This window comes from Vipera berus (genome assembly GCF_964194415.1).
Source record: "Vipera berus genome assembly, chromosome: 7".
NCBI classification, from domain to species: domain Eukaryota; kingdom Metazoa; phylum Chordata; class Lepidosauria; order Squamata; family Viperidae; genus Vipera; species Vipera berus.
In genome coordinates, this window is record NC_138209.1 from 61,686,494 (window position 1) to 61,714,196 (window position 27,703).

The 27,703-nt window shown below is 40.1% G+C and overlaps 1 protein-coding gene across 1 annotated transcript in view; it reads right to left on the minus strand.

The window, feature by feature from the left end:
* PDGFC (platelet derived growth factor C) overlaps positions 1-27,703 on the minus strand; it is a 138,306-nt gene that overhangs the window by 33,744 nt on the left and 76,859 nt on the right. The window contains exon 2 of the mRNA XM_081332123.1: positions 24,544-24,739. Coding sequence (XP_081188249.1) covers positions 24,544-24,739 — 196 coding nt within the window. The remainder of the gene's footprint in view (positions 1-24,543; positions 24,740-27,703) is intronic.

The following is a 27,703-nucleotide window of genomic DNA, read 5'->3' on the forward strand; positions in this document are numbered from 1 at the left end:
GCAATATTGTGTATTTTATTTAATTAAATGTTCAATAATTAAACAATTTTGATTGCCTGCATATTCTTTTTGAAATGACATGTGGAGATCAAACAGGCAAATCAATGACATTCTTGAAATGCTGAAAATGATATAAAACGTGACACAAGAAGTGAAACAATCACTGACAACCAGAACTCCATGTCTCTAGGTGATCATTATAATCCCTGTAATAGAATCACAGCTATTGTATTGCACTGTCCAAATCAGTATTTAAAGGGATTTACTAAGCCTGCTTTTATTGTCCAATGAAATGTAGGTTTCTCTCAGCAACATGATACAGAGCACACTTGATACCTAAAGCAGTTTTATAATGACCACATCTCTTCTCAGACATCCTTAGGGACTTTCCTTTCATGCTTTCCAAAAACAAGCCTGTTTTTGTAGACACAATGCCTGTTGGTGTAATAAAAGTCAAAAATAGAGGGTGGGTGTATTGCAGTAAGCTTGGCTTCCAGAATGTAAAATATTTCAGCTACTTCAAATAAAAGTAATGAAAGCATGTAGTGAGGAAGTCTCAGTGGCAACTTTCCAACTCTGGCTTTTTTCCTTATGAGTTCTAAATATACTCTTAACTGCCTAATAGAATTACTGGAGTTTTTTTCCTCAATGTTTTCAAGTAGATGTTTCATTTAATTATAAGAAAAAATGAACTAAGCCATAAATTTACTTTTATCAATGGAACCTATTGCATACAGAATTGGACACAGTTCAAGTGCCCTATGCACTGAGTTCTATCTACATACTCCATATAAAATCTAGTCATAGAAACTATTGTTCAGCATCTAAAACCCTGTCTCCCTGTTAATTCAATGTAGGTAAAATACTCTTGTGAGTTAAACTAAACTAGACACAATATTAAATAAATCTTTGTAGTTACTATACAAGACTTGGAAAATTGTAAAGAGCCTCAATTATAAGGATTATGGCAACAATCAGATGGAATTTAACAGAGTTTTTTTGTTTCAACTCAATTCTCATGGAATAATCATAACTTGAAGCTATAACAGAAGCTCCAGGGTAAGGTTTTATTCTGGAACTTTCCTACAGAACTGCAGCTTTTTTCCATTTATATTACTGTCTATTTCAAAGAAGTGATGAGAGAATAAGTACAGAAATAATAATAATTATAAATTAATCAATCAAAAGCAACAGAATTGTGACAGCGGAGAGATCCTGACGTAGAAATTATACTATTCCAGGTAGCAGGTACTGTTCTAAATGCTTTCTGGGCATCTCAGAGTCCAAGTTGAAAACTATAAGTGAAACTAAATAACTCAGATCATGTTGTTTGATGAGTGAAAAGAAGGAACTGGATTTCTTTCATCTCCACTTTAATCTGTCTAATTAATTCTGATCTCAGAATCTTCCATATGAAAAAAATCACTCATTTTTTCCACAATAGGTTACAAGTAACTGATTTCCCTCATATTACTAGAAGATTCTCTGAGTTTTTAAGATGATATTAGCTATTTAAACAATTAAAGAGGAAAAAGAACTGCATTGAACAAGTACAAAAATAGCACATACCAGAGTAACAGTTCCATCCCAATATTTATTATTGGAAACACAAAGATTGAATAGAATTAGAATGTTAGCTATTGAATGAATAATGTTGAATTAGAAGCAAGCCAAAATAAAGTTACATGAGAGACACTAAAAAGCTAAGATTCTGTAATATTTGGAATGTTTCCATGATTTAGGTGACATCATGGATACAGGAATACAACTATCTGAACAATAGACAGCAACTGATGTTTTTTGATTCTTGTTTCTAGTAGGTGTAAATTCTAATAGTTCTATTAGAATAATTCTAATATTATATTAATTCTAATAATTAAATATAATTATTAACTTTGACCCCTTCATGGATTACTGCCTTGTTGTGGTGAAGGGGCTTGCGTAATTCAATGAAGCTATGAGCTATGCCGTGCAGGGCCACCCAAGACGGAAAGGTCATAGCAGAGAGTTCTGACAAAACGTGATCCACTGGAGAAGGAAATGGCAACCCACTCCAGTATCTTTGCCATGAAAACCCTATGGACAGTTCCAAAAGGCAAAACGATATGACGCTGGAAGATGAGCCCCTCAGGTCAGAAGTCGTCCAATATGCTACTGGGGAAGAGCAGAGGGCTAGTACTAGTAGTGCCAGAAAGAATGAAGCAACTGGGCCAAAGCCGAAAGGACACTCAGCTGTGGATGTATCTGGTGGTGAAAGGAAAGTCCGATGCTGTAAAGATTTTTTCTCCACTCCGGCCCCAGACAGCACCTCTGCCCTGTGAGGCTGCCTCGCTCATGCCCGTGATCGGCCTCCATGCTGTCACTGCCATAGTCCCACCTGGCTCTGCTGCTGCCTTGCCACTGCCCCGCTCCAGCCCTGGGCAGCACCTCTGCCCTGCGTAGCTGCTCTGCTCGTTCCTGCTCTGAACCTACACATCACTACCACTGCTGCAGGATGGTGCAGATGTTGCCCAACGGGGGTGTGTATCTGGGCTTTGTGGGGCAGGACCCCAGTGCCCTGAGTCCTCCTGTGATGGGGCCCTGCTAATCGCCAGGATGAGGGCTAGCGGGGGACAGGCACAGCGCTGTCCACAGGGGAAATCTGATGAGTCCCAGCCTGGAGAGGGGGAGGCCGAGGGAGCCATCCCGGCATGCCCAGCGACAGGCTGGAGAGCGCTGGAGAGCGGCAGCTGCCCCAGGACAAGCGGTAGGTGGGGTGGGCGGTCCCAATGTCCGCGGAGGAAGAAGCGGCAAGGAGGCACCAGGCCCAGCCCAGTCCAGCCTAGCCCCAGCATGGCAAGTGAGGCAGCAGCCTCACGTGCATCCCCGAGCATGAGTGCGCCCCGCCCTCCCAGGCAAGCAGAGCTGCAGCATCTGTGGCAGAAGAGCACAGGCGGGCAATGGAAGGCTCCAATCCCAGCACAACCCCTCCCCACTATCTTCCTCCCCTCATTGGAAGAGCTTTGGGGCTCAGGAGCCTCCCCCACGCCCCCCATCCCCCTAGGGTGGTGTCACAAGACATTCTTCTGTTTTAACTTTTTTCCTGGAGTTTTCGTCCTGCTTTCGTGAGACAGCAGCATTTGGGAGGGGGTGTATCTGCCCCCTTCCCCCCCAAGCCATCAGCTGAGCAAGACGCTTTCCTGCCCACTGGCCCACCAACCAGAGCGCCCCTGGATCTCCCCCAATCCTGCCCAGCCCCCACAGGTATCCCTCCCCAACATTGAGCTGGCCACGGCCACTCTGGCCATGCCCACCATCTGCTATGCCCACCCAGCAGGCCACGCCCACATAGTGATACATAAGTGGATTTTGGGTTGCAGTTTGTGCACTTGGTCTCTAAATGGTTCGCCACCACTGACATATACCAAATATATGTATCATTTGTTTCTCTACCCCCAAAAAGATTTGATTGCCCCTCCTGATTAACAAATGCTTTTCACTTTTCCTAAAATACTTATGACTGGTGCTCTTGGGAGGAGCAAAAAACCCTTTTTGCAATAGTTAGCATTTTCTTTCTCAAAATCAAGGCAGGTTTTTATTAGCCTCATGCCAAATTTGGATCCTGAGTTTCAAGGCAATGGGAGTACCACTTACTGAACAGCCATGAAGGCCCTGGAAAAGATATTCAAATGTGTTTAACCTATGAAGATCAGAATCATGCAAATAATGGTATTCCCTGTTATGCTCAATTGAAATAAAATTTGAACTCTGAAAAAGCAGGGTAGGAAGAGTATTGATAATTTTCAATGTTAGTGTTGGATAAGATATGGAGATACCATGGACAACTAATAAAACAAATCAGTGGATCATCAAACAAATCATTTTCAGAGTTCTCACTCAAGTAACAAATGACCAGCCTTACATTATCCTACTTCTGACACATTATCTAAAGACCTAGCTCTCTGGAAAGGCTCTAATGCTTGGTTCTGTGTACAAAGTGATACTCAATTGATTATCATGCACAAACTGGACTTTAATATTAAATTTCTCCGAATGAAAATGTATGATTCACATTTTATCTACTGAAAAAACAATGGAATAATGACTCTATGGTATGTGCAGTTAATACTCTCTAGAGAGCCAAACAGTTTCTGGTAGGTACTTCCATTTATTCAGGGATAGAAACAAAACATCCCGTTCTTAAAATTCACTTCACGAAAGTAAAAAAATAAATTACAAAACAAACAACCAATGACCAAATGATTATTTTGCCCTCAGAAGAAAACAGAGCTGTTTTGCATTTCTCTTCTCTCAACTGTTACACTTGCCAACTAACTGCCAGTAAGGGAATATGAAAGAAGATTCTCAGATACTTACTTGAATGAGGAAAGCATTAGGAGAACATATATTTAGCTCTGGTGGCACAGTGATTAGAAGGCAGTATTGCAGGCAGTCTCTGCCCACAGCCTGGAGTTTGATCCTGACAGGGCTGAAAATTGACTCAGCTTTCCATCTTTCGAGGTTGGTAAAATAAAGACCCAGATTGTTGGAGGCAATATGCTGACATTGTAAATTGTCCAGGGAATATTGTAAAGCACTATGGGGCAGTATATAAGTCTAAGTGCTATTTCTATTACTATATATTTAAGTTGATTACTCAAACTTCTAATTAGTATCTCAAATAGGCAACTACTATAAACATCTAGCACTCGGTGTCTTTGTTTTGAGTTGCTTAGGGCATTTATTTATGTAGCGATATCATTAATAAATTCAATCAATACTGAGATGGTAGATTCTTTCCACCAGCCCAGTAAAAGGAAATTATTTCCAAAAACAGTATTATTAGGCTGTTGCAGTACAAACGAGAGAGTATTGTAGCACCTATAATACACGTTATCCTTGAGTTATGAGCAGAATTGAGCCCAATTTTTTTGTTGCTAAGCAAGGTATTTGTTAAGTGAGTTTTGCCCCACTTATAACCTTTCTTGCAACAGTTGTTAAGTGAATCACTGCAGTTGTTAAGTTAGTAACATGCCTGTTAAGTGAATCTGTCTTGCCCATTGATTTTGCTTATCAGAAGGTCACAAGAGGTGATCCCATGAACCCGGGACACTGCAACCATCATAAATATGACTCAGTTGCCAGGCATCTGAATTTTGATCACTTGACCATGGGAATGCTGCAACGGTCGTAAGTGTGAAAAATGGTCATAGGTCACTTTTTCCAGTATGTTTTAACTTCAAACTGTCATTAAACAAATGATTGAGGACTACCTATAAAACAACAAGTTCTTATTATGCATCAATAGATACAAACTATTCCCATTTTATCTGATGCATGAAGTATTCTTTCGAAAAGAACATTTGGAAGAAAACAGAGTAAACAGAAACAAATTGTCAGAATTACAAACATGGTACTTCTACTGTACATTAATATCCATATCAGGGTGTTTATATTAAACCAATTAACTTGTACATGACATATAATTCTATGTGCATATAAAAAGGTAAAGGTAAAGGTTCCCCCGCACATGCGTGCTAGTTGTTTCCAACTCTAGGGGCCGGTGCTCATCTCCGTTTCAAAGCCGAAGAGCCAGCGCTTGTCCGAGGACGTCTCCGTGGTCATGTGGCCGGCATGATTAGACGCCAAAGGCGCACAGAATGCTGTTACCTTCCCACCGTAGTGGTCCCTATTTTTCTACTTGCATTTTTACATGCTTTCGAACTGCTAGGTTGGCAGAAGCTAGGACGAATAACAGGCGCTCACTCTGTTATGCGGCACTCGGGATTCGACCCGCCAAAGTGCCGACCTGATCGACAAGCTCAGCATCCTAACCCACTGAGCCACCGCGTCCCTTCTTGTGCATATACCCATTCAGAAATAAGTCAAATTCATACAGCACTTCTCAGGAAATTATAGGATGTATGAGCACTCACCATAATTTTTCATTCAGTATGAATACTTTTTTTTTTGCTACAGTGTAGGTAGAGAAAACATACTCCTGAATAGTTTGGTGACAGACATTTTATAAAGTGCATTTTATAATATGAACTTGAAACAGATTTCTTATAGGAATTTTTGTTCTAAAAAGACTTAATATAAGCAAATATTTTCTCCCTTAAACTGTGTTTAGGTGTGATTACCATAAGAGGACTAAGTTACAGTCATACTTAATTTTATCATAAAATGAGCTTTCCTTACAGTAATGAATTTCCCTGCAAGATCTCCATCATCTGCATTAATTTTCATCATTTTTATTTATTTAAAAGATTTGTATGGCCAGCCTTCATAAAAATTCTGGGCAGCTTACAAAAACCAGTGATGTCATTTATGTGCATGCAACTGACATTCACTAACACAAATGTCCCTGATAATTCTTGATAACTTCATGCAAAATGAAGTATATTGATGCAGAAGATTTAGCAGATAGCATGTGATAACATCTTCAAAGGATATAAGTGTACATAATGCTATACTCTTCACTCAATAATGATACCCTTCACAATCAGTTCATTAAAATGAGGTTCAGTCTATTTTTACATTATTTAATTACAGAAAATGTACCATGTTGTCACGTCCCTATCGATCCCTGTCGGGACACTGCCATCCTGATGGGAGGGGGACCTTTGGGGCTCTCTTGTGATGTGTTTATTTTTGCTTTCTTTACTCAGTTCCTCTGCGCTTTGATGTACCTTTCTGGAATGTTAGTGGGGAGGGAAGTGCCTGAGGCCCTTGGCTTCTCCTCACCAAGGAAGATCTACTTATCGCAGTTTCCATCCGGAGTTCTCACATCTTAGCACCTCTGGATTGGCTCCTATGGACTGGGCAGTTGGGAGGGGTTTTGAACAATGGATTTTAGCCTAATGATTTCATGCAGGAACTTCAGATTCTGCCTGCTTTCTCTTGCTTTCAGTAACTGTCAATAAAAGGTCCTTTTGAAATGATGCCAGTTTCAAGAGTTCTGCTTTCTTGAGAGATTCAGCTGAGGCAGGGCCTTACATTAGACAGAATCTGCAAAGTGGTCAAACCAGCCCTACCATGGGGACCCAACAAATGATGTCTAACCCAGGCAGCAAACATGGAGAAGCTGAAAGCTGAGGAGAGACCTCTACAAAAACCTCATCCCAACATGAACTCCAGTGAATGGATGGAGGAAACTGCTACCCTGGAGGATCCTGAGAAGCCGAGATGGTACGTGGGTATGGAGGATTGGGAAGGAAAAGCCAAAGGAATCACCCTTACGCGTGCTATCTGACATCATTGCTAGAAAGGCGAAATGAAGAAAGTGCTCTATGAGAATGACGAATCAGATGAAGAGCCAGACCATGCCAATCGCCTCATGAAGCAAGCCATAAGCTTTATAATGGAAACATTCCAAAACCTAAAAACGTGAGGAACCTCAGCCCACCTGGAAAAATTGAATAAGAAACGCAAGAAGCATGATGAGGAATGCAAGGGAGACCTGCAAAAGGTTGGAGAATCCCCCCTTCCCAAGGTGGCTACATGGACCGCTGAATTGGCCGAGAGGGTGATCTCCAGACCAGCCAACCCTCCCCAGAGGAACAAAAAGCACCCCCCTTGGTGTCAAATTTGGCAGAGATCCTCAGCAACTGGGGTTCTTCTTCACTCATATCCTCACCTATATGCAAGTATATGGGTGAGACATCCCCACCAAGGCCAGGGTGAAAGTGGTCACCCTAGCCCTAGAGGGAGCTGTGGTCTGCTGGATGGTGACTGTCCACAATGCTAATGCTCCAGAGCTTGGGTATTTTAACTATTTTATGACAGTGCAGAGAGGACCCCCTGGCTGACCAGAAAGCCAGAGATCACATCAAAATGGTGAGACAGGGCCATCGCCCAGTAGCCAAATACACTGAGGAGTTCCTGGACTTAGCCTGTTGCCTCAACTGGCTGGACGGCATCCTGGTGAGCTGCTTCAAAGACAGGCTCAATGACCTGTACAACGCTTCAATCACCAGAGGAGCCCTGGATCACCTCCATGACTGGTCTATCCTAGCCAAAGAGGTAGAGATCGACCAAGCGCAAAATCAGTACAGATCACACAGAGTGTGGAGGCGATCTGTACCCGAGAAGAGAGGGTAATGGCCAAACCCCAGACAACATCACCGTGTTCAACTGCCTGCTTCAAATGTGGCAAAGAGGGTCACAGGAGGAACACCCTTGCAAAGGAAGGAGATCGACTCCCAGGTAAAGCCCTCGCCGTGCACCAAAGATGGAGCTCTAAAGAGCACCAAAGTCATGGAGTTCCGCTCCCCTTCAAAACCAGGAGAGGGAACTCCAACGCCATTGGAAGAAGACCTGGGACCCTCCAACAGCAATTATGATGACCCCCTGGTAAGTGTGCCAATCGCGCTAGTAACCATGTCCGTATAACTGTTAATCCCAAGCTTGGGAAAGAAGGTGGCCCTAAAGGCTTTGTTAGACTCGGGGTGCACCAGATGCTTAATAAGCCCAACCTTAGTAGGAAAATTGGGGATGCACCTGAGGACATTAGATGGGTCAGTTGCTGGGGACATCCCAGCCACTTTTGCCACCGAACCCCTGGACCTAACCATGATCACCCACTCAGATACCATCCCAGAATGGAATGGTCCCTAGACCTAGAGCTGACCTGGCTCAAGAAATGGAATCCACAAATCAATTGGAGGAAGTGGGGGTGCTGTCTATCTCACATTTTTCTAGCTTGCTAAGAAGTAGGTCATGGTCTATTTCATCAAATGTTTTACTGAAATCTATGTATACCATATTTCCCTGAAAATAAGATCTACCCCCAAAATAAGCCCTAGTTTGATTTTTTGGGGGTGGGCCTGATATAAGCTCTATCCCAAAAGTAAGCCTGAGCATTGTGGTTGCCCGGGGGGGGCGAGAGGGTGGTGTAACCAGCTGGACAACACTCGTGTTGGACATGAGGGAGCCTGGGTGGGGCTGGGTGGGAAGGATAGGAACTACGGAGTTTTGCACGGTACAAATGAGATAGAAGATACTGTTACCGCACTAAAGTCATTTAGTTCGAGATGACCAGTGAATGTGGTTTCAACTTTTATACTGTCCCTTGACTAGAAAGGCTAATTCAGGGATTGTTCCCCTTTTCCTTCGGCATGGCCCAAACTCCCCACTCCTCATTTACCTATTTCTACCCACGAGGGGCAGGATTTCTTTTTTGTTGCTTGTTCTTCTCTGGGACTGTTTTTTTGCATGGTTTGAAGTAGCAGCTGGGTGAGTTTCAATTGCCAGGCATGGTATCTTGATGCTGTGGATTCGCTGTGCTGCAAAGGTTTTGCTCACTTACTTTCTCAGCAGCAGAACATGCCCCACTCTGAAAGGAGAGGGGAGCACCGCCTATTGGTTTTTGGCTTAAGTACCTTAGCTGCTGCTTTTATAAAGTAAGAAAGACTGGGACAAAGAAATATATTCCACAAAGTATGCTGAACAGTCCTATAAAATCAAAGACAGTTTTAAAGCTCTTCTCTTGCAGATCTTAATATTTTCCTTAAAGAACCTGACTATACTTAATATAACTTAAGAATGTCTCTTTTCTGTCATGTAAAAACTAATTCAAAAATTGACTGTTCTTAAGAAGTGTCTTAAGGTTTTAAATTTGATATAGATTATACATGATATTGGATTTTTGTGGACAGGTTTGGTTTCTAGGAAACTATACTTAATCAGAATATGTTTAATTTAAATTCATATAATTTGAAACAGGGTACGAATTCTTGTAAATGCTTTAATAATTCCTTTTCCAAAATTATAAAATAAAATCTCCTATTCCTATATCCTATATGAAGAGTAAAATCTCACAAATATCTGAGAGAGATTTATTCCATGAACAAAAATGTTATAACACTATCTTATTTCATCATTAAAACATTCTTGTGATCAGGACAATTTCATTCATAATTAGTATAATTTATAACTAATATTTTAATAGTTACTAGCTTTTAGTACTAATCCATGGGTAAAGTAATCATTCTTTGGCATCATTTCAGAATCTGAAAGGTGCAATATGTTACTCCATAATCTTTTATGGCAAAATGTATTTTTGTGTCTTCATTCTTTGTTCTAAGAATATCCTGTAATAGCCTTTATTTCTCATATATAATGTGTGACTATTAAACTACTTTTTTTTCAAAAAAAGGAAAAAAATGGATTCAGGAAACTACAGACCTATCAGCCTGACCTCAATACCTGGGAAGATTCTGAAAAAGATAATCAAGCAACGAATCAGCAAACACCTAGAAGCAAACAAAGTCATTACTAAAAGTCAACATGGGTTTGTCAAAAACAGAACATGTGAGACAAATTTTACTGCATTCTTTGACCAGGTGACAAAATTAGTGGACCAGAGGAATGCTATGGATATAATTTACGTGGACTTCAGTAAGGCATTTTATAAAGTAGACCGCAACCCACTACTTGATAAGATAGAAAAATGTGGGTTAGATAGCATCACCACCAGATGGATTCGTAGCTGGCTGACTGGCCATACTCAGCGTGTGGTCCTCAATGGAACTGCATCTACATGGAGGGAAGTGTGTAGTGGCGTGCCCCAGGGTACTGTTCTGGGCCCAGTGCTCTTCAACGTCTTCATCAATGGTTTGGATGAGGGGATAGATGGGGAACTCATCAAATTTGCAAATGACACCAAGCTGGCAAGAATAGCCAACATTCCAGAAGATAGGCTTAAGATACAGAAGGATCTTGAGAGACTTGAACATTTGGCACTATCTATAAAAATGAAATTCAATGATGAAAAAAGTAAGGTTCTACATTTAGGCAAGAAAACCCAAATGCACAGGTATAGTATAGGTGGTACCTTGCTCAATAGTAGTAACTGTGAAAGGGATCTTGGAGTCTTAATGGACAATCACTTAAATATGAGCCAGCAGTGTGCTGCAGCTGCCAAAAAAAGCCAACACAGTGCTAGGCTGCATTAACAGAGGGATAAAATCAAGATCACGTGAAGTGTTAATATTACTTTACAATGCCTTGGTAAGGCCACATTTGGAATACTGCATCCAGTTTTGGTCACCATGATGAAAAAAAAAAGATGTTGAGACTCTAGAAAGAGTACAGAGAAGGGCAACAAAGGGGACTGTAGGCTAAAAGATATAAGGAATGGTTGCTGGAATTGAGTATGTCTAGTTTAATGAAGAGAAGGACTAGGGGTGACATGATAGCAGTGTTCCAATATCTCAGGGGCTGCCACAGAGAAGAGGGAGTCAAAGTATTCTCCAAAGCACCTGAAGGCAGGACAAGAAGCAACAGATGGAAACTAATCAAAGAGAGAAGCAACCTAGAACTAAGGAAAAATTTCCTGACAGAACAATTAATCAGTGGAGGAACGTGCCTCCAGAAGTTGTGAATGCTCCAACATTGGAAGTTTTTAAGAAGAGACTGGACAGCCATTTTCTGAAATGGTATAGGGCAGGGGTAGGCAACCTCAGCTCTTTTATGACTCATGGACTTCAACTCCCAGAATTCCTGAGTCAGCATAGCAGTTGAGTTTTAGCATAGCTGACTCAGGAATTCTGGGAGTTGAAGTCCATGAGTCATAAAAGAGCCAAGGTTGCCTACCCCTGGTATAGGGTTTCCTGCCTGAGCAGGGGGTTGGACTAGATGACCTCCAAGGTCCCTTCCATCCTCCTCCTCTTCCTCCTCCTCCTCCTCCTCATTATTATTAAACAATGTGCTAAGCACATTGATTTGTGCTTCTTAGATTGTAAGCCACCCTGAGTCTTCGGAGAAGGGCGGGATATAAATGGGATTAAAAAAAACACCTGGAATAACAGTACTTTCTCCCAGATGAGAAACGTAGAAACATGACCACCACAACCAACAAAAATATTTATAATATGCTTACAATTGGGGTACAATCCAGCCACTATTAAAATTCATTAAAATCCAATGATTAAGCATGTATTTGATAATATGAGGGGGCAATGAATAAAAGTATGTATCTAAACAATGCATTCAGGAGCCCTGTTGCTAGAGTGGTTAAAAGTGCATTATTGCAGGCACTCTGCCCACAACCTGAAGTATAATGTTGAGTGGCTTAAGGTTGACTCAGCCTTCCATCATTCCACGGCTGGTAAAATGAGGACCCAGATTGTTAGGTGCAATATGCAAATAATGCTTACATTACAATCTGTTCAGAGAGTGCTGTAAACCACTAATGTGTGGTATATAAGTCAAATGCTATTGCTATTGTTATTCAATTTGGCACTAGTGAGTCTTTAGGATAATTTTTAGTTCATTTAACTTGGAGATCAGAAAATATCTATTGAAACATAAATTGGTTTACTGAACAACACTGAAGACAAAGTCAGTTCTGAAGAAGGAAGCACAGTCTCTCTTTTTGGACTAAGGTAAATTAGTGTATATGTTTGATGAGGACAGCAGCAATGTATTTGATCGGATACGGCTCACCATTAATCTAGTGATGTCAACGAGGAAATTACAGCATTATTACAAGATAATAGGGCTGTAGTACAACGACAAAGGGGGTCTGAAGAAACAAAGATGTAATATTTCATGAGTATAGTTTCTTTGTCTCAGACTGTCCTTGTTTTCCATACTTTTTTCGCATTCTAGTATCTTTTCCCAGCCAGCATTCCTTGGCTTTCTAAATTTTTATGGTTGAGCTTGACAGTTTAGTTTCCTGGGAAACTGTATTTTGGGAAGCACATTTTTATTTTCCTAATTTGATGCCATATGCTTGATCTAGCCTTTTTGATTTTACATGGGAAGATTTATTTGGACTAAGGGCTTTTTCCAAAATTCTCCATCCAGACTTTATTTAAAACTATTAAAATGTATTATGCTCCTCTACGTGATCTCGCAGTCATAAAACATCAACACAAAGTTGTAATTAACAATGTGGTGTTATTAACTAACCTGATGTTGGGTGTTTTTATGTTTATTCCCTTACCACAATCAATTTATTGCTGACTTTTTCTGAAAAAAATCATTTTCAGACTTCTAAATGTATTAATGGTATGTTGCAGTGGCTTACGTCAGCTATTTTTATTTAACAATGGCATAGTTAAAATAGTCAAACTACTACTTCATAAAACTATATAAATTATGTCATTAAATGGGAAATATTTAATATTAACTCCAGTGATAGAGAATATTTGTAGCTCAGGGTTGAAATGAGGGGTCCTTGGTGCTCTCTGAACTTGCTTGTTTTCTTGCAGAAACTGAGCGATTAACTCCATTGCCAACCGCCTCATTTGCAAGCAGACGAAGCTTCCAGTCTCCATCATTTTTCCATCCGGGCAAAATGTGTTTGGGTACCTATGGGAAACCAAATGAAACCTACATTCCTGTGAACACCAATAGAATACAACTAGACAACCAGATCAGACAACAAGAGAATGCTCAGTTACCTCATGAAGAAAGGCCAAATTACCAAAGAAGAACAGTAGCAGATCAGAAACAGCAGACCTATCCTCTCACGCTTCTATGGACACCCCAAAATACACAAACCTGGTATACCCTTCCACCCAATCATATCTCTACCAGGGACCCCTACATACAACATTGCAAAAGAACTAACAAAAAAACGTGGGCATCTCACAAGAGGCATCTCATATTCCATTAACTCTCCACTACAGTGTCTTCAAATGATCAGGGATGTGACTATAGATGAGGACGAAATCATGGTCTCATTTGATGTCATAGCCCTGTTCACATTTAAAGATCCAGAATTAGCCAAAGAATCCATGACTGCACTTCTTTACAGTACACCTGACTTAATACATGATTAAAACAACCAGGATTATGGATCTTATAAACCTTTGCTTAACTACATACTTTGAATTTGATGACCAAATTTACCAACAAATTAAAGGGACACTATGGCTTCACCTGTTTCAGGACTTATAGTGGAGGTTGTCATGCAAAATCTAGAAGCCATAGCACTTCCACAAATACAACTGAAAATATGGATCAGATATGCAGATGACACCTTCACCATTACAAAAAAGGACCAATTAGAGAACACCCACAGAACCATCAATAACATTTTTAAAGGAATCCAATCTAGTGAGAAGAAGAAAACAACTTGCTACCCTTCCTAGACATCCTGATCAGCAGAGATCACAATGGCAAACTAGAAATGCAAGTCTACAGAAAAAACACCCATACTAACCATGTGCTCCACTACCAAAGCAACAACCCAACCTCCCACAAGAGAATTTGTATAAGGACTTCATTTAAACGGGCCCAAACCCACTGCAGAAACTCAGAACAACAGAAAAAGCAAATGGAACATCTATTCATCACATTCCAACAAAATGGATACCTGTGCAACTTCATCAAAAGTCCCTGACCACTCAGCTCAATCCAGCACAACCAACACAAAACCTAAAAAGATTTACACTGCCATACATCAAGAATATCTCAGAAACCACAAATAGACTACTACAACCACATGGAATCAGCATAGCACACAAGCCAACTAAAGCTCTTCAAAACATCCTAAGTTAACCCAAGACCCAGCAACCCCAGAAGAAAAAACAGGAGTCATCTACAATATACAATGTAAGAACTGCAACAACCACTATGTAGGACAAACAGGCAGAAGACTGGCAGAACACATCCATGAACACCAACAGGCAGTCAAAAAGCATGACAAAAATTCTTTAATTTTACAACATATAGACAGATTTAACCATAGTTTCAATTGGGGAAATGTGACAATCCTAAGGTAAAGGTAAAGGTTCCCCCGCACGTGTGTGCTAGTCGTTTCCGACTCTAGGGGCTGGTGCTCATCTCCGTTTCAAAGCCGAAGAGCCAGCGCTTGTCCGAGGACGTCTCCGTGGTCATGTGGCCGGCATGACTAGACGCCAAAGGCGCACGGAACGCTGTTACCTTCCCACCGTAGTGGTCCCTATTTTTCTACTTGCATTTTTACGTGCTTTCGAACTGCTAGGTTGGCAGAAGCTGGGACGAGTAACAGGCGCTCACTCTGCTACGCGGCACTCGGGATTCGACCCGCCAAACTGCCGACCTTCTGATCGACAAGCTCAGCGTCCTAACCCACTGAGCCACCGCGTCCCTGTGACAATCCTAGACCAGGCCAAATCCAAAAATGCCAGGGAATTTCTAGAAGCTTGGCACTCTGACCAATCAGCCATCAACAGACACATAGACATTTAACAACATCTGTAGAATATGCAAAAGAGACAATCAACTATCCACAAAGAGAAAAAGACTCCAGCACCTCTCCACCAGTAATCAGCACTCAGATCAGCATAAATTAGCTCCAGACAAACAATCCAGTAAGCAATACCCCAATCAAGGAACTGCCACACAGCCATTAGTAAACAGCCCAGCCAAAGAATCCCTAAGACAGGCAATACACCAGAATATAAACTGAGAGCAAACAGCACTCCTTACTAGCACTGATGATGTTACCTAGTTTAGGGTAATAAAATGTCTGCAAGAAAACAAGCAAGCTCAGAGAGCACTAAGGACCCCCATTCTATTCTTAGCCCAAAATCTTTAAAAAAAATTATTCTGGAATATTGAGGATTTTCAATTTTTGCTTTTAAGTTACATTCTGATTTTTGAGAGTCTAGAGCAGACATGTCAAACACAAGGCCCAGGGGCCAGATCCGGCCCGCGAAGTGGTTTCATGTGGCCTGCGAAGCCATCCTGGAAACAGTGAGGGAACGGCCCCCACTGCCTTGGCCCTGGCCCAGAGACCCTCCTTCTGCCAGAAACCCTCAGATCTGTCCCACTCCTGCCCAGGCCCCCACAGGCACCCTTGATGCGAACGATGTAGAGCTGGCCATGTCCACCCAGTAGGCCATACACACTCTAGCCACGCCCACCCAGTAGGCCACGCCCACCCAGGCCATATCCACCTGGCCCCCTGAGGGCAACCGCAATGCTGATGCGGCCCTCCATGCAATTGAGTTTGACACCCCTGGTCTAGAGTTTAGTTCTTTATAGTCTATACCTTTTTCCCTGAATAAATGTAAATGCCACATTTGGTATGGTGGTAAGTCATTAACGTTTCCTATCTCACAACAATATCACTTACTTAACATTTTAATCAAGCTTTATAGTTCACAGTCTAATTTTTAAAAAGTAAGAAGAGAACATGATATAACACAAATGTATCAAGGTGTAGCCTCATTTTTATTTTTGTAAGAGGAAGAGGGGTAAAACCATCTCACTCACTTAGCAGCCACAAATACCTCACCACATACTTAGCTAAACCCCAAACATATACTAGTTCCCTCATCCTTTTTCTGAAAAGCATATTGCATTCAGCCATGGCTGCTCACAATGTTAAGAGAAAAGCCATAATAGGGACTTCTGAAGGTTGTATTTTAGTGAACGTAAAGGATGCCACACATCCTGGAGAAGCTGTATAAATAAATAGGCAACCCCTATCTACAGTTAATAAGAAAAGAGAAAAATCAGCTTTCTAATTTAAGATTCTGTTGAGATGTTTAGCTGTACCAATATATTCAACATGAAAGGCTTAGCTCATATATCTTTTATAATTCTTTGTTAAATGAACCTTCAGCTATCCAAATGTTTAATCTATTTATAATGTTTATCATAACTCATCACTTTATAGTACTTGCTTGATGAATTCAACAGCAAATAATTTTCCACTGCATAAGTATGTACTTCAAAAAGAAAGCAACATTTTTACTGTTATAAACAGTAACTATAATGAGTAAAATGGGTTATATAGAATTCAGCAATTCTATTTATGAGCTGTGGCGCAGTGGTGAGAATGCAGCATTGCAAGCTAATTCTGCTGACTGCAAGCAGTTTGATTCTCACTGGCTCAAGATTGAATTAGCCTTCCATCCTTCTGAGGTTGGTAAAATGAGGACCCAGATTGTTGGCGGAAATATACTGATTCTGTAAACTGCTTAAGAGGGCTGTAAAGCACTATGAAGTGATATATAAATCTAAGTGCTATTGCTATTGCTACTCCATTTTCCTCATAGCCTATATACATAGCTTTTAGAAACAGTAAATGTAAGAAATTGTGTGGAGATATTATAAACAATGTTATAAACAATGCTAAGCAATCTCAGTCATGTGGGTCAAGCTCAGACATGGCTGCTGAGAGTAGTACAAGTTAGCTGCATTTGGCTATATAATATACAGTAGTAAACACCATAAAGGATTACAGCTTTAAATGTTGAGAAAGACATTGTTGATTTACCATTTTATACATTATTTACTGTATCTGGACATACATTCTGTTTTTTTTATGCTGTGAGCTAGTGCAGAAGCAGCTGGAGTCCTAATCAAGTGAGTGAGTGAGTGAGTGAGTGAGTGAGTAAATGAATGAATGAATGAATCAATAAATGAATGAATGAATGAATGAATAGGATGACCAGATAAAATGGATAGGGATATGAATTAATCAAGAAACAGACAATATGAAGAATCAGTAATCAAGAAGCATTGTAGTATTGTGACTCAGTTAAAACCACTATACTTTAAATAGTTGCTACAACTAATGGATAAGTATTAGCAAAAACTCAAAAGCCAAATCACCTAGTATATTATCGATCTAATTTCTAAGTCACACTGAATCTATTAGCTGAATTCCCTGACAAAGGGTTTATGATGAGGTTTCTACCATAAATCACAGGGCAATTTATAATGACTGTATTTAAGTTTATTATTAAATACTCATTTAGTGAAATATTTATTCAAGTAGCTTTCATTCAAAATAAACTGAATATCTAAAGTATCTACAACATTGTTTCTCCTTGGTAGAATATACAATTTGAGTAGTATATAATGACTGGATTTAAAATACTTAAGAAAATAAGTATTCAAAGCATAGTTCAATTGGATTCAATTGATCATATTTATGCAGTGCAGGTAGTTCTCGATTTATGGCCAAAGTAGGACCAGAATTTCCATATTAAGCAAGACAGTTATTAAGTGAGCCCAATTTTAAGTCCTTTTTTGCTACGATTCTTAAGCTAATCACTGTAATTATTAAGTTAATCATCAGTCAAGCAAACACAGCTTCCCCCATTGACTTTGCTTGTAGAAAGCCATCCTAGAAGGTCGACATGATGATCACAAGACTCTGGGATCCTGCAATTATTATAAATACAAGCCAGTTGCAAAGTGTCCAAATTCTGATCATGTGACTCTGCAACAGTCAGATGCTGAAACAATCATAAGTGTGAGGACCGATTGTAAGTCACTTTTTCCAGTTCTGCTGTAACTTCCTTTTTAATTTTGTAATATTTTATTAGATTACAGAATAAAATACAAAAATACAAAGCAAATAATAGGAGACAATGGGGAGGGGAAAGGGAAAGAAAAGTGACGGGGAGAAGGGAAAAAGAAAAGAAAAGGTATTGACTTCCGACTTCCTCCTTTGCAGTAGAATCAAACCTCAACTTTTTACTTTTCCACAGTAATATAAACTAGCCGTTTCTATAACAACAAATCAATCTAATCAATAAAACCCAAAATCAAAGTTTTACTTTTTTCCACTTCAAGTACAAAATTCAGAAGCGGTCTCCATGTAGAAACAAAACTATTTATATTCTTTTCTTTAATCAAAACAGTCAATTTAGCCATTGCTGCCAACTCCATCAACTTCATTCATCCATAGTGGGAATCGAAATATCCTTCCATTTTTGTGCATACAATAGTCCTGCTGCTGTCAACATATATAAGATCAAAGTTCCAATTTGTTTTCCAAGTCTTTTTCCATTAAACCAAGAAGAAAAGTTTTTGGTTTCATCTTTATCTTTACTTTAAGAATTTTCTGTATTAAAATATGAATCCTACTCCAATATTTCTTTGTTTTACCGCATGTCCACCCTAATTGATAAAAGGTCCCTTCTTCACACTTACATTTCCAACATTCATTTGAAACACCTTTATACATTCTAGATAACTTATCTGGTGTTAAATACTAGGGGTATATCATCTTATAAAAACGTTCTTTTAAATTGTAATTTAATGTGAATTTTAAGCTTTTCATCCACATATTCTCCTATTGTTCCAGTATCACATTATATCTAAAGTTCCTTGCCCACTAAATCATACAATGTTTTACGTGTTCACTTTCCAAATTCAGTTTCAATAATATTTTAGCGGTAATATAAGATAAGATAATCTTTATTGTCATTATTTTACTGTGGGCACATTGGCACACATTAAAAATGAAATTTAGTTGCTTGCTCTCAAAAGTGTACACATACATAACACAGATTTAAACATGCTATATACGATATATGTATAAACCTTCACCGTTACATATTTATTTATTTATTTATTTTATTACATTTATATACCGCCCTTTCCCGAAGGACTCAGGGCGGTTTACAGGGTAATTAAAAACCAAAATACAAAAGTTAAAAACAAGTTTAAAAAAATTACATTTGTCCCTGTATAAATAAAACCCCAGTTAAAATAAGATTAATCCTCAGCCTGGGCCAGAGAGCTCGAAGAGCCAGGTCTTCAGGTCCCGGCGGAATGAACGGAGGTCGGGGGCAGTCCTCAGCTCCACTGGCAGCTGGTTCCAAAGGGCAGGCGCCCCCACTGAGAAGGCCCTATCCCTGGGTGTCGTCCGCCGGCAATCTCTTACCGGTGGCACCCTGAGAAGACCCTCCCTGTGGGAGCGCACTAGACGAAGGGAACTTGATGCCGGCAGCAGGTGTTCCCTCAGATATCCCGGACCCAAGCCATGTAGGGCTTTATAGGTCATCACCAGCACCTTGAATCTCACCCGGAGGGCAACCGGAAGCCAATGCAGCTCGCGGAGTAGAGGTGTTACATGGGAGTATCGGGAGACCCCCATCACAACTCGCGCGGCCGCATTTTGCACCAGCAAAATATAAATATATAATATATAAATATTAATATATAAATATTAATATATAAATATTAATCACTGAACATCTTGAATACGTTACATAAAGAAGTTTTAGAGTTCATCACTACCATACAATACGTTTTCCAATTTATTTTTTAACAAAGTTAAACCCATAACTCTTTTTATCTAGTTTAAATCTTTTTTTCAGTTGTTGATATGTAAACCAGTGACAAACATAGCCGTCTAACAAAGTGATTGTTAAAATCAACATTATGTCACGGTTCCAATAGATGAAACCCTTCATAAGAACTTCGAGGCATTGTTTTCCTTAAAGAAAATAATAATAATAATAATAATAATAATAATAATAATAATAATAATAATAATAATAATAATAATAATAATAATAATATTATAAATAAAAAATAAAAAAGTTGGAAGGGACCTTACAGGTCATTTAGTCCAACCCCCTGCTCAGGCAGAAAACCCTATACCATTTCAGACAAATGGCTGTCCAGTCTCTTCTTAAAAACATCCAGTGTTGGAGCATTCACCGCTTATGGAGGCAGTTTTGTACCACTGGTTAATTGTTCTAACTGTCAGGAAGTTTCTCCTTAGTTCTAGGTTGCTTCTCACCTTGACTAGTTTCCATCCGTTACTTCTTGTCCTGCCTTCAGGTGCTTTGGAGAATAGCTTGACTCCCTCTTCTTTGTGGCAGCCCCTGAGATATTGGAACAGTGCCATCATGTCACCCCTCGCCCTTCTCTTCATTAAACTACACATACCCAATTCAGGAAACAAAGTATCAGCTCTACATACAGTAGTTGAACTGAAAAACTAAATTCCCTTTCCCGTGATACAAAGTAACAAAGTGCAATTCCCACCCTCAATAAATTGTCATAAATCACATTCCCCAATTAGCTTAAAGTGCGGGCTTTCCCCTTAACTCCACAGCCCGCCAAACTGTTATCAGCTTGTCCTTGGTTCCCACCACAGCGATATGTTATGGCTAGTTAAGCTTATATTCCAATCCCCCCTCCCTTGCTGCACCTGATTTCTAAAGCAAAAAAAGCATTGTAAAAGAATAGAGAAAATGGCTGCATTTTCATCAGTTGTCAAAGCGGGACCATCCAATGTTAGCAGCATTGACACATTAACTTTATCATACCATAAATAACCATGATAATTAATTCATGACGCTCTAAATCAAGTAGCCTCTTATTCTGGAGGTTCACTCACTCTTTTAGCCAGGCCAGACAGCATGTATCAAAGTACAATTTCAACTCTGGTAAACCCAAACCTCGTCTTTCCTTAGCATCTTGCAATAGCTTATATCTAATTCTTGATTTTTTCCCCTTGCCATATGAACTTGGAAATATCCCTTTGCCATTGTTTAAATGGAGCATCAGTTGCGAGCACTGGTAATGTCTGGAACAGAAAAAGCATCTTTGCTAAAACATTCACCTTAATTACAGAGATTCTACCCAATAGTGATAAATGCAGTTTGTCTCATCTTTGTAAGTCCTTTTTAATATCATTCCAAAGAGGCACATAGTTATTTTGAAACAATTTTATATTTGTATTTGTCAACATAACCCCCAAATATTTCAGCTTTTTCTCTACCTTAAAGCCCAACTTTTTAGTCAATATATCATTATTCTGAGATGACATATCCTTAGTCAGCATTGTTGTTTTCTGTTTATTTATTATAAAACTTGCTAAAGCCCCAAACTCATTTAATTTCCTCATCAAATATTTTATATTATGTTTGGATCTTGCAGCAATTTAACCAGATCATCAGCAAATGCCCTCAGTTTATAAGCTTCTTTGGTTTTTAAACCTATTATTTTCTCATCTTGCCTAATATCTCTATTCAGAGATCATGGCCACCGGAAGCTTCCATTCTGGGGGGTGGGGGGCAGTGCTTGTTTTGTTTGCTTGCCTATGCGGGAAAGGGTGGAATCAGAGTTGGCTGGGCGTAGGAACCAATGCCATTCATGGCACATGTATGCTGCTTGCTCACGTGCACCAGCCTGAGTTGGAAGGCAGGAACGAATCCTTCAACTGTATGGGGAGGCATTGTGGGATGAGTCCCCTTGCACCTGCATCCAAGCTGCTGATGGTGGCAGCGGCAGCAGCCAGTTGAGCAGCCACAATCTTCCCTCCCCAGCCAGCCACCCAGCCCACCTGACCTACTCCTTGCCTGACTGGCCGGTAGCACAAATCCTGACCGTTCGTCACCTTGTTGTCCTCCCAACTCAAGCAGTGGCAGCGGCTTGAATTTCTCTGCTCTGTCTGAAAGGAAGAAACTGGAGGCGCAGAGCAGGATTGCTCTCAAGAAGACACGGGTGCGGTGCTCGCTTGCATGCACCGGCCTTATTGAGAGCAATCCTGCTCTGTGCCTCCGGTTTCTTCCATTTGGATGGAGCAGAGAAACTCAAGCTACTGCTGCTGAAACACTTTTTAACTGAATGGAGACCTAACAGAGATTGGAAGCTCTGTGTGATTGCCAATGGAGCACTTCAGAAACAGATAGGAATGCTTCGTTTCAGAAGCACCCCATTAGCAGTCACACGGAGCTTCCAATATCTGTCAGGTCTCCATTCGGGTAAAAAGTGTTTCAGTGTCTATGGGGCAATTCAAAACATAGCGATTTATAACACCTCATAACAGCTTTACTAGCATCCCACACAGTTCTTAAACTTGTCCTGCTACCTAAATTATTATCAAGGTACTCAATTTCTTTTTACTGTCAGGACCCAACCCAATCCACATCTTAGGAAATAAGGACTCTTGGAGCCGAGTTGTCCAAAAGGAAAAAGTTTACTAGGATAGGATTGGTTGTGGAGAAGCAGCTACAGATAGACTGAATAAACAATCTCCCCCCTCCTTCCACAAGTATGGCAGAATCCCGGTAGGCACAATATTTTAATCATACATTTATGAATGTGATATCAATGGATTCTGACATTTATAATCTTTTACGATCATTTCCTTTTGCAGGATAGATTCATTTAGTCTCCTCTAAATATTCTTAGCCTTCCTCTAAGTATCAAAAGCAGAGAAAGATTTAGGTAGAGTACCAACTTTTAAAATTATATTTGGAAGATTTTTAGAAATCCATATCATATCAATCCTTGAAAAAGATTTACCGGTATGTCTTTCTGAGAAAAAAGTATACTCTCTAGCGCTGCCATTTTTATGTCTCCATGAGTCTATTAGTACTAAATTGTCCATCATCTTGGAAAAGGTCTTTGGTAATTTATCTTGGGAGGGTTTAAGCCCCTTAATAGATGTTCTGTCCAGAGCTGTTATAGTCACTCCATTCTAATCCCCAACATAAGTCAATTTGCGTACCCAAAAAGGTAGTAATTGATCCATAAGATATTCAAAGAATTTAATTTTATCATCATTTGCCCTGTACACACCAACCACTATTGATTTTGTTCCACTGAGTTCAATTTCCACTACTATGAATCTACCATATTCATTCAGTTTCAAAAGGTTGGCATTGAAGAAGAAGACCCAGCTAAGATATCTGCACAGGAACGTACTACTTTGCCTAAAGATGGAGATTAAGTTTATTACATGGAATATTAATGGGGCAAATGCCCCACCTAAGCATAAAATCTATTTCATTACCTGAGAAAACTGAATGTTGACATAATCTGCATTCAAGAAACATATTACGATACAAGCTAAGAAATACCTAACAAATAAACGATTAGGGGAGGAATTTACATCCGGTGGTTTAAAAAAAAATCAATGGAGTTGTTTTATATATTAAAACCTCAACTTAAACCTAAGTTACTTTTAGCAGTTCTGCTGTAACTTTCGACAGTCGCGAAACAAATAGTTGTAGGAGGACAACAAATACCGCATTTTAGTAATATGATTGCAATGGTAATTTGGTTCAATGTAATGTAGAGTGCTCTACTGAAACAGCAAAATGTAAATGAGACTTCATAAAACAAAATAATAACTATGTTAAATTAGCTTGAAAATAGGAATATGCATAATATTTGATAAACTATCTAAAATACAGCATATTTTTACACCACATTAAAAATACCTTTTTCTATTCTTTTTAGCATGATACTAGGCCTTGCTTTATATCAACTTAGTGAATACGTATCCTTTTAATACAGAAATTTTCAGGATTTTTGAAAGAAATACCTGGAGGTCCTGAATCATGCAAAATACACCAGCACTGAGTCCCTGATTATTAAGCCTAGATGCGGTGAAGTGATATATGATCAGAATGGATGACTGTATGCTAGGCCGATTGCTCTGTGGAATGATGGAGACTGGGCAGAGACCTCAAGATGTTCCACGCATGTTCCACAAAGACACTGTGAAGGAAACTCTACACCACTGTGACATCCAACCAAAGGAACTAAAGCTGCAACTGCTGAAGGAACCTGCTGTTGAGCCCTGTGCTATAAAACCTCGATTGGCTTTCAAGATAGGCAGCACCAAAAAGTGATAGAAAACCTGAGCAGCATCACATAATAATAGTGTCCCCATTGTGCTAGGCAATACGCTTCCAGACTGAAACTGCACAGCCATCTTCAGGTCCACAGATGAAACAGCATTTGAGCCCAAAGAACATCTAGTCTTAAGTTGTTTGAAGTTTATGCAAGCTATGCTGTATATGATGTACTGTCTTTTTAAATTAAATTTACACACATTCAGAAATTGATACTTACTTGCATATATCATCTTCTGGGTCCTCAAGCCCAAACCTTTCATCAAAAGTAAGTTGTATCAACATATTCTCTTCAGCTGCAACTAATCGCCACACAAGTACTGTGTTGCGGGGATAAGTGTAAGGAAACTTAGGGCTGTGAATACTTCCATTAGCAGACACAGTAATAATCTTCTCATGATGTGGCTCTTGCACTCCTGTAAAGGAAATATACACACACAAAAGAATAATCAATCAATTGCACAATCAACTTATACTGAACAATATAATTCAATTCTAAAGATCTTTGATATTTCTAATCTAGTATTGTAGTTTATTTATTTGAATGGTAACTTGCCATGCCATACCACAAATTTTCTCAAGAGGAATTCTCTCAAAAGAGTTGTTGGAATTATCTCAATACAGTGTTCATGTATTTTGTACATGAGCAGTATTCAGTAAGATAAATAGATAGGTAGGCAGATAGATAGATAGACAGACAGATAGACAGACAGACATTCTTCAACCAGTAGATGGCAGTGTTTATAAGTTTGTACTTGAATCTATGGGAGAGGTCCCCCAACCCCCAATTCATGGACTGGCACCAGTCTGTGGTATGCCAGAAACCGGGCTGCGCAAATAAGTGAACCCCCTCCATGGGATACAGGCAGCAGTCCATGAAAAAACCTGTATAGAACTGGTCTCTGATACACAAAAGTTTTGTGGCTGCTGATCTATGGTGTACTCTATGTCTTCTCTCTGAATGAAGTTTCCTGCTTCCTTGTCGCAGTTAAGCAGAAAAGCACGTGGACTGTAATTGTCTATGCTGTAGGGCTATATACAGAATTTCTAACAATAGTATATGTGTGTGTGTGGGGGGGGAAGGGAATAATAAACCACAAATATACATGGGAATAAAATAAAGGTAAAAGTTTGTCCTGTCTAGTTGTGTGACTCTAGGGAGTGGTGCTCATCTCTGTTTCTTATCTGAGGCATTGTCCAAAGATATTTTCGTGGTCATGTGGCTAGAAGCATGAGTATATGCTGAGGCACACAGAAATCTGTTACCTTCCTAGCGAAGTGGTATCTACTTATCTACTCACAATGGCATGCTTCAAACTGCTAGGTGGGCAAGAGCTGGGACAGGTAACAGGAACCCACCCGATTTTGTGACACTCAGGTTTTCTATCACTTTTTGGTGTTGCCTATCTTGAAAGCCAATTGAGGTTTTATAGCTTGTGAGCTGGTTTCAGAAAGTTCTATTACCGGGCCAGATAACACCTTCAGCGGAATTTAGGGGATGTCAGTGTCAATGTTCTTCTGCTTATAAGGGATTTGTGTGGTCAGTAGGTCTTGTGATGGTAAGGTCATGTCAGATAAGGGTCACGTTAGGTCAGGGTCTTGTGATGGATCTTTGATGGGTCAGGTGTGGGTTGTGTCGAGTGAGGGTCTTGTGATTGGGAGGTCACATCAGGAGAGGGTCATTGGGAGGTGAAGTGTTGGTTGGAGGGGGTTGCGTGATTGCTTGAGGGTCGGTGCTGTCTCTGGGTAGCTGTGCAGTTGATTTGGATTCTGTGGGGTTTGTAAGCTGGTTGTAGGTCAATGTGTCTGTTGATGGAATTGCCTGTGGAATGCCAGGCTTCAATAAACTTGCGAGCATGGTAGGTGGTAGCATGGCCAAAGATTCCTGTATTGCTCCAATCGAATTGGTGCTGTTTGGTGTCAGTGTGGATAGAGGGATTTGGGATTGTGGCGATTGACTGCCAGCTGATGTTTGTGGATATGGGTTTTCAGTTAACGTGATGTTTGTGCTATGTAGAATTGATTGCAATTGTTATAGTTGATTTTGCAAATTACATTGTTTCTTTCATCCTTCTGTAACTTGTCCTTGGTTCTGGATAATTCCTGGGGAGTGTGGCTGTGGGTTTGTGGGCTATTGCTATTCCTAGAGGTTGGAGAATTGTGGTTTTTGTTTCTGACACCCCTTTTGTATATGGTGGGGTTAGTTTTTGCCTATTCGTTGGCTGTGTGATACATTGTGGTTTGAGTGCTGTGTGTCATAATACAATTTTTTTTGGATAGCCATTGTGGAGAAAGTCATCAAGCAGTCATTTGTCTTCTGCTTTTCTTAGTGCTGTGCTGCTGCAATGTGTCCTGGCCCTTCTGAAGAGGGTCTGGACACAGCTTCTTTTGTGTGCAGTGGGGAGGTTGCTTGCAAAGCTGAGGATTTGGTCCGTGCAAGTGGGTTTGTGATAGACGCAGGTTTCCAGTTTTCTGTTGTCTAGTCTCCTTATGTCATGTCAAGGAATGGGAGTCTTTTGCCTTTTCCTCTTCACATGTGAATTTGATACCAGGGCACATGTTATTTAGTAAGTGGTGTGTTTCTTCTTTGTGAGCATTTGATGATGATGAAGGTATCATCCATGTAGCATATCCAAAATTTTGGTTGGCTAGTGAGTAGAGGTATGGATTCAAGTTGTTGCATGATTGCTTCTGCTATTAGGCCTAATACAGGTAATACCACTGGGGTACCTTGTACTTGCTTATAGATTTTCCCATTGAACTTGAAGCATGTGTTGAGGCATAGATCCAGAAGTTTCATGATGACGTCTGTGGATGTGGAGTGTCCTGTGGTGGCATCATCTTTGTGGGTATGGTGTTTAGTGAGGAGGTGGTGTATGGTTTGTTTAACCAGGTCGATGTCAATTGAGGTGAAGAGTTCAGTGACATTGAAGGAGACCATGATTACTTCCTTCTTGAACGTGGTGTGCTTGAAGAGTTGGAGAAACTGTTCTGGGAGTTTACTGAGTGGGTTGAGTCATTGACCAGGTGTCTGAGTTTCCTCTGCAGGGTTTTTGTTAGTTTGTACATTGGAGTTCTGGGTAGAGACAAATGGAATAAGGGGATCCCATTCTTGTGTATTTTGGAGAGTCCACAGCACCTGGGTGTGAGGGAGTCTTTTGGTTGCATGTGCTTTCTCTCTAGTGGTTTTAGCTGTTTTTCTTTTTTCCACTTTCCTTAGGGTTTCTTTTATTTTGTTCTCTAGTGTTATGAATTGTTTGATAGGTGTTGGTGTCGTTTAATTGGTTTTTGGCTTTGCTGATGTAGTCATTTTGTCCACTACTACAGTCAGTCTCCTTTTGTCTGCCAGTATGATGATGATTCTTTCATCTTGTTTCAGT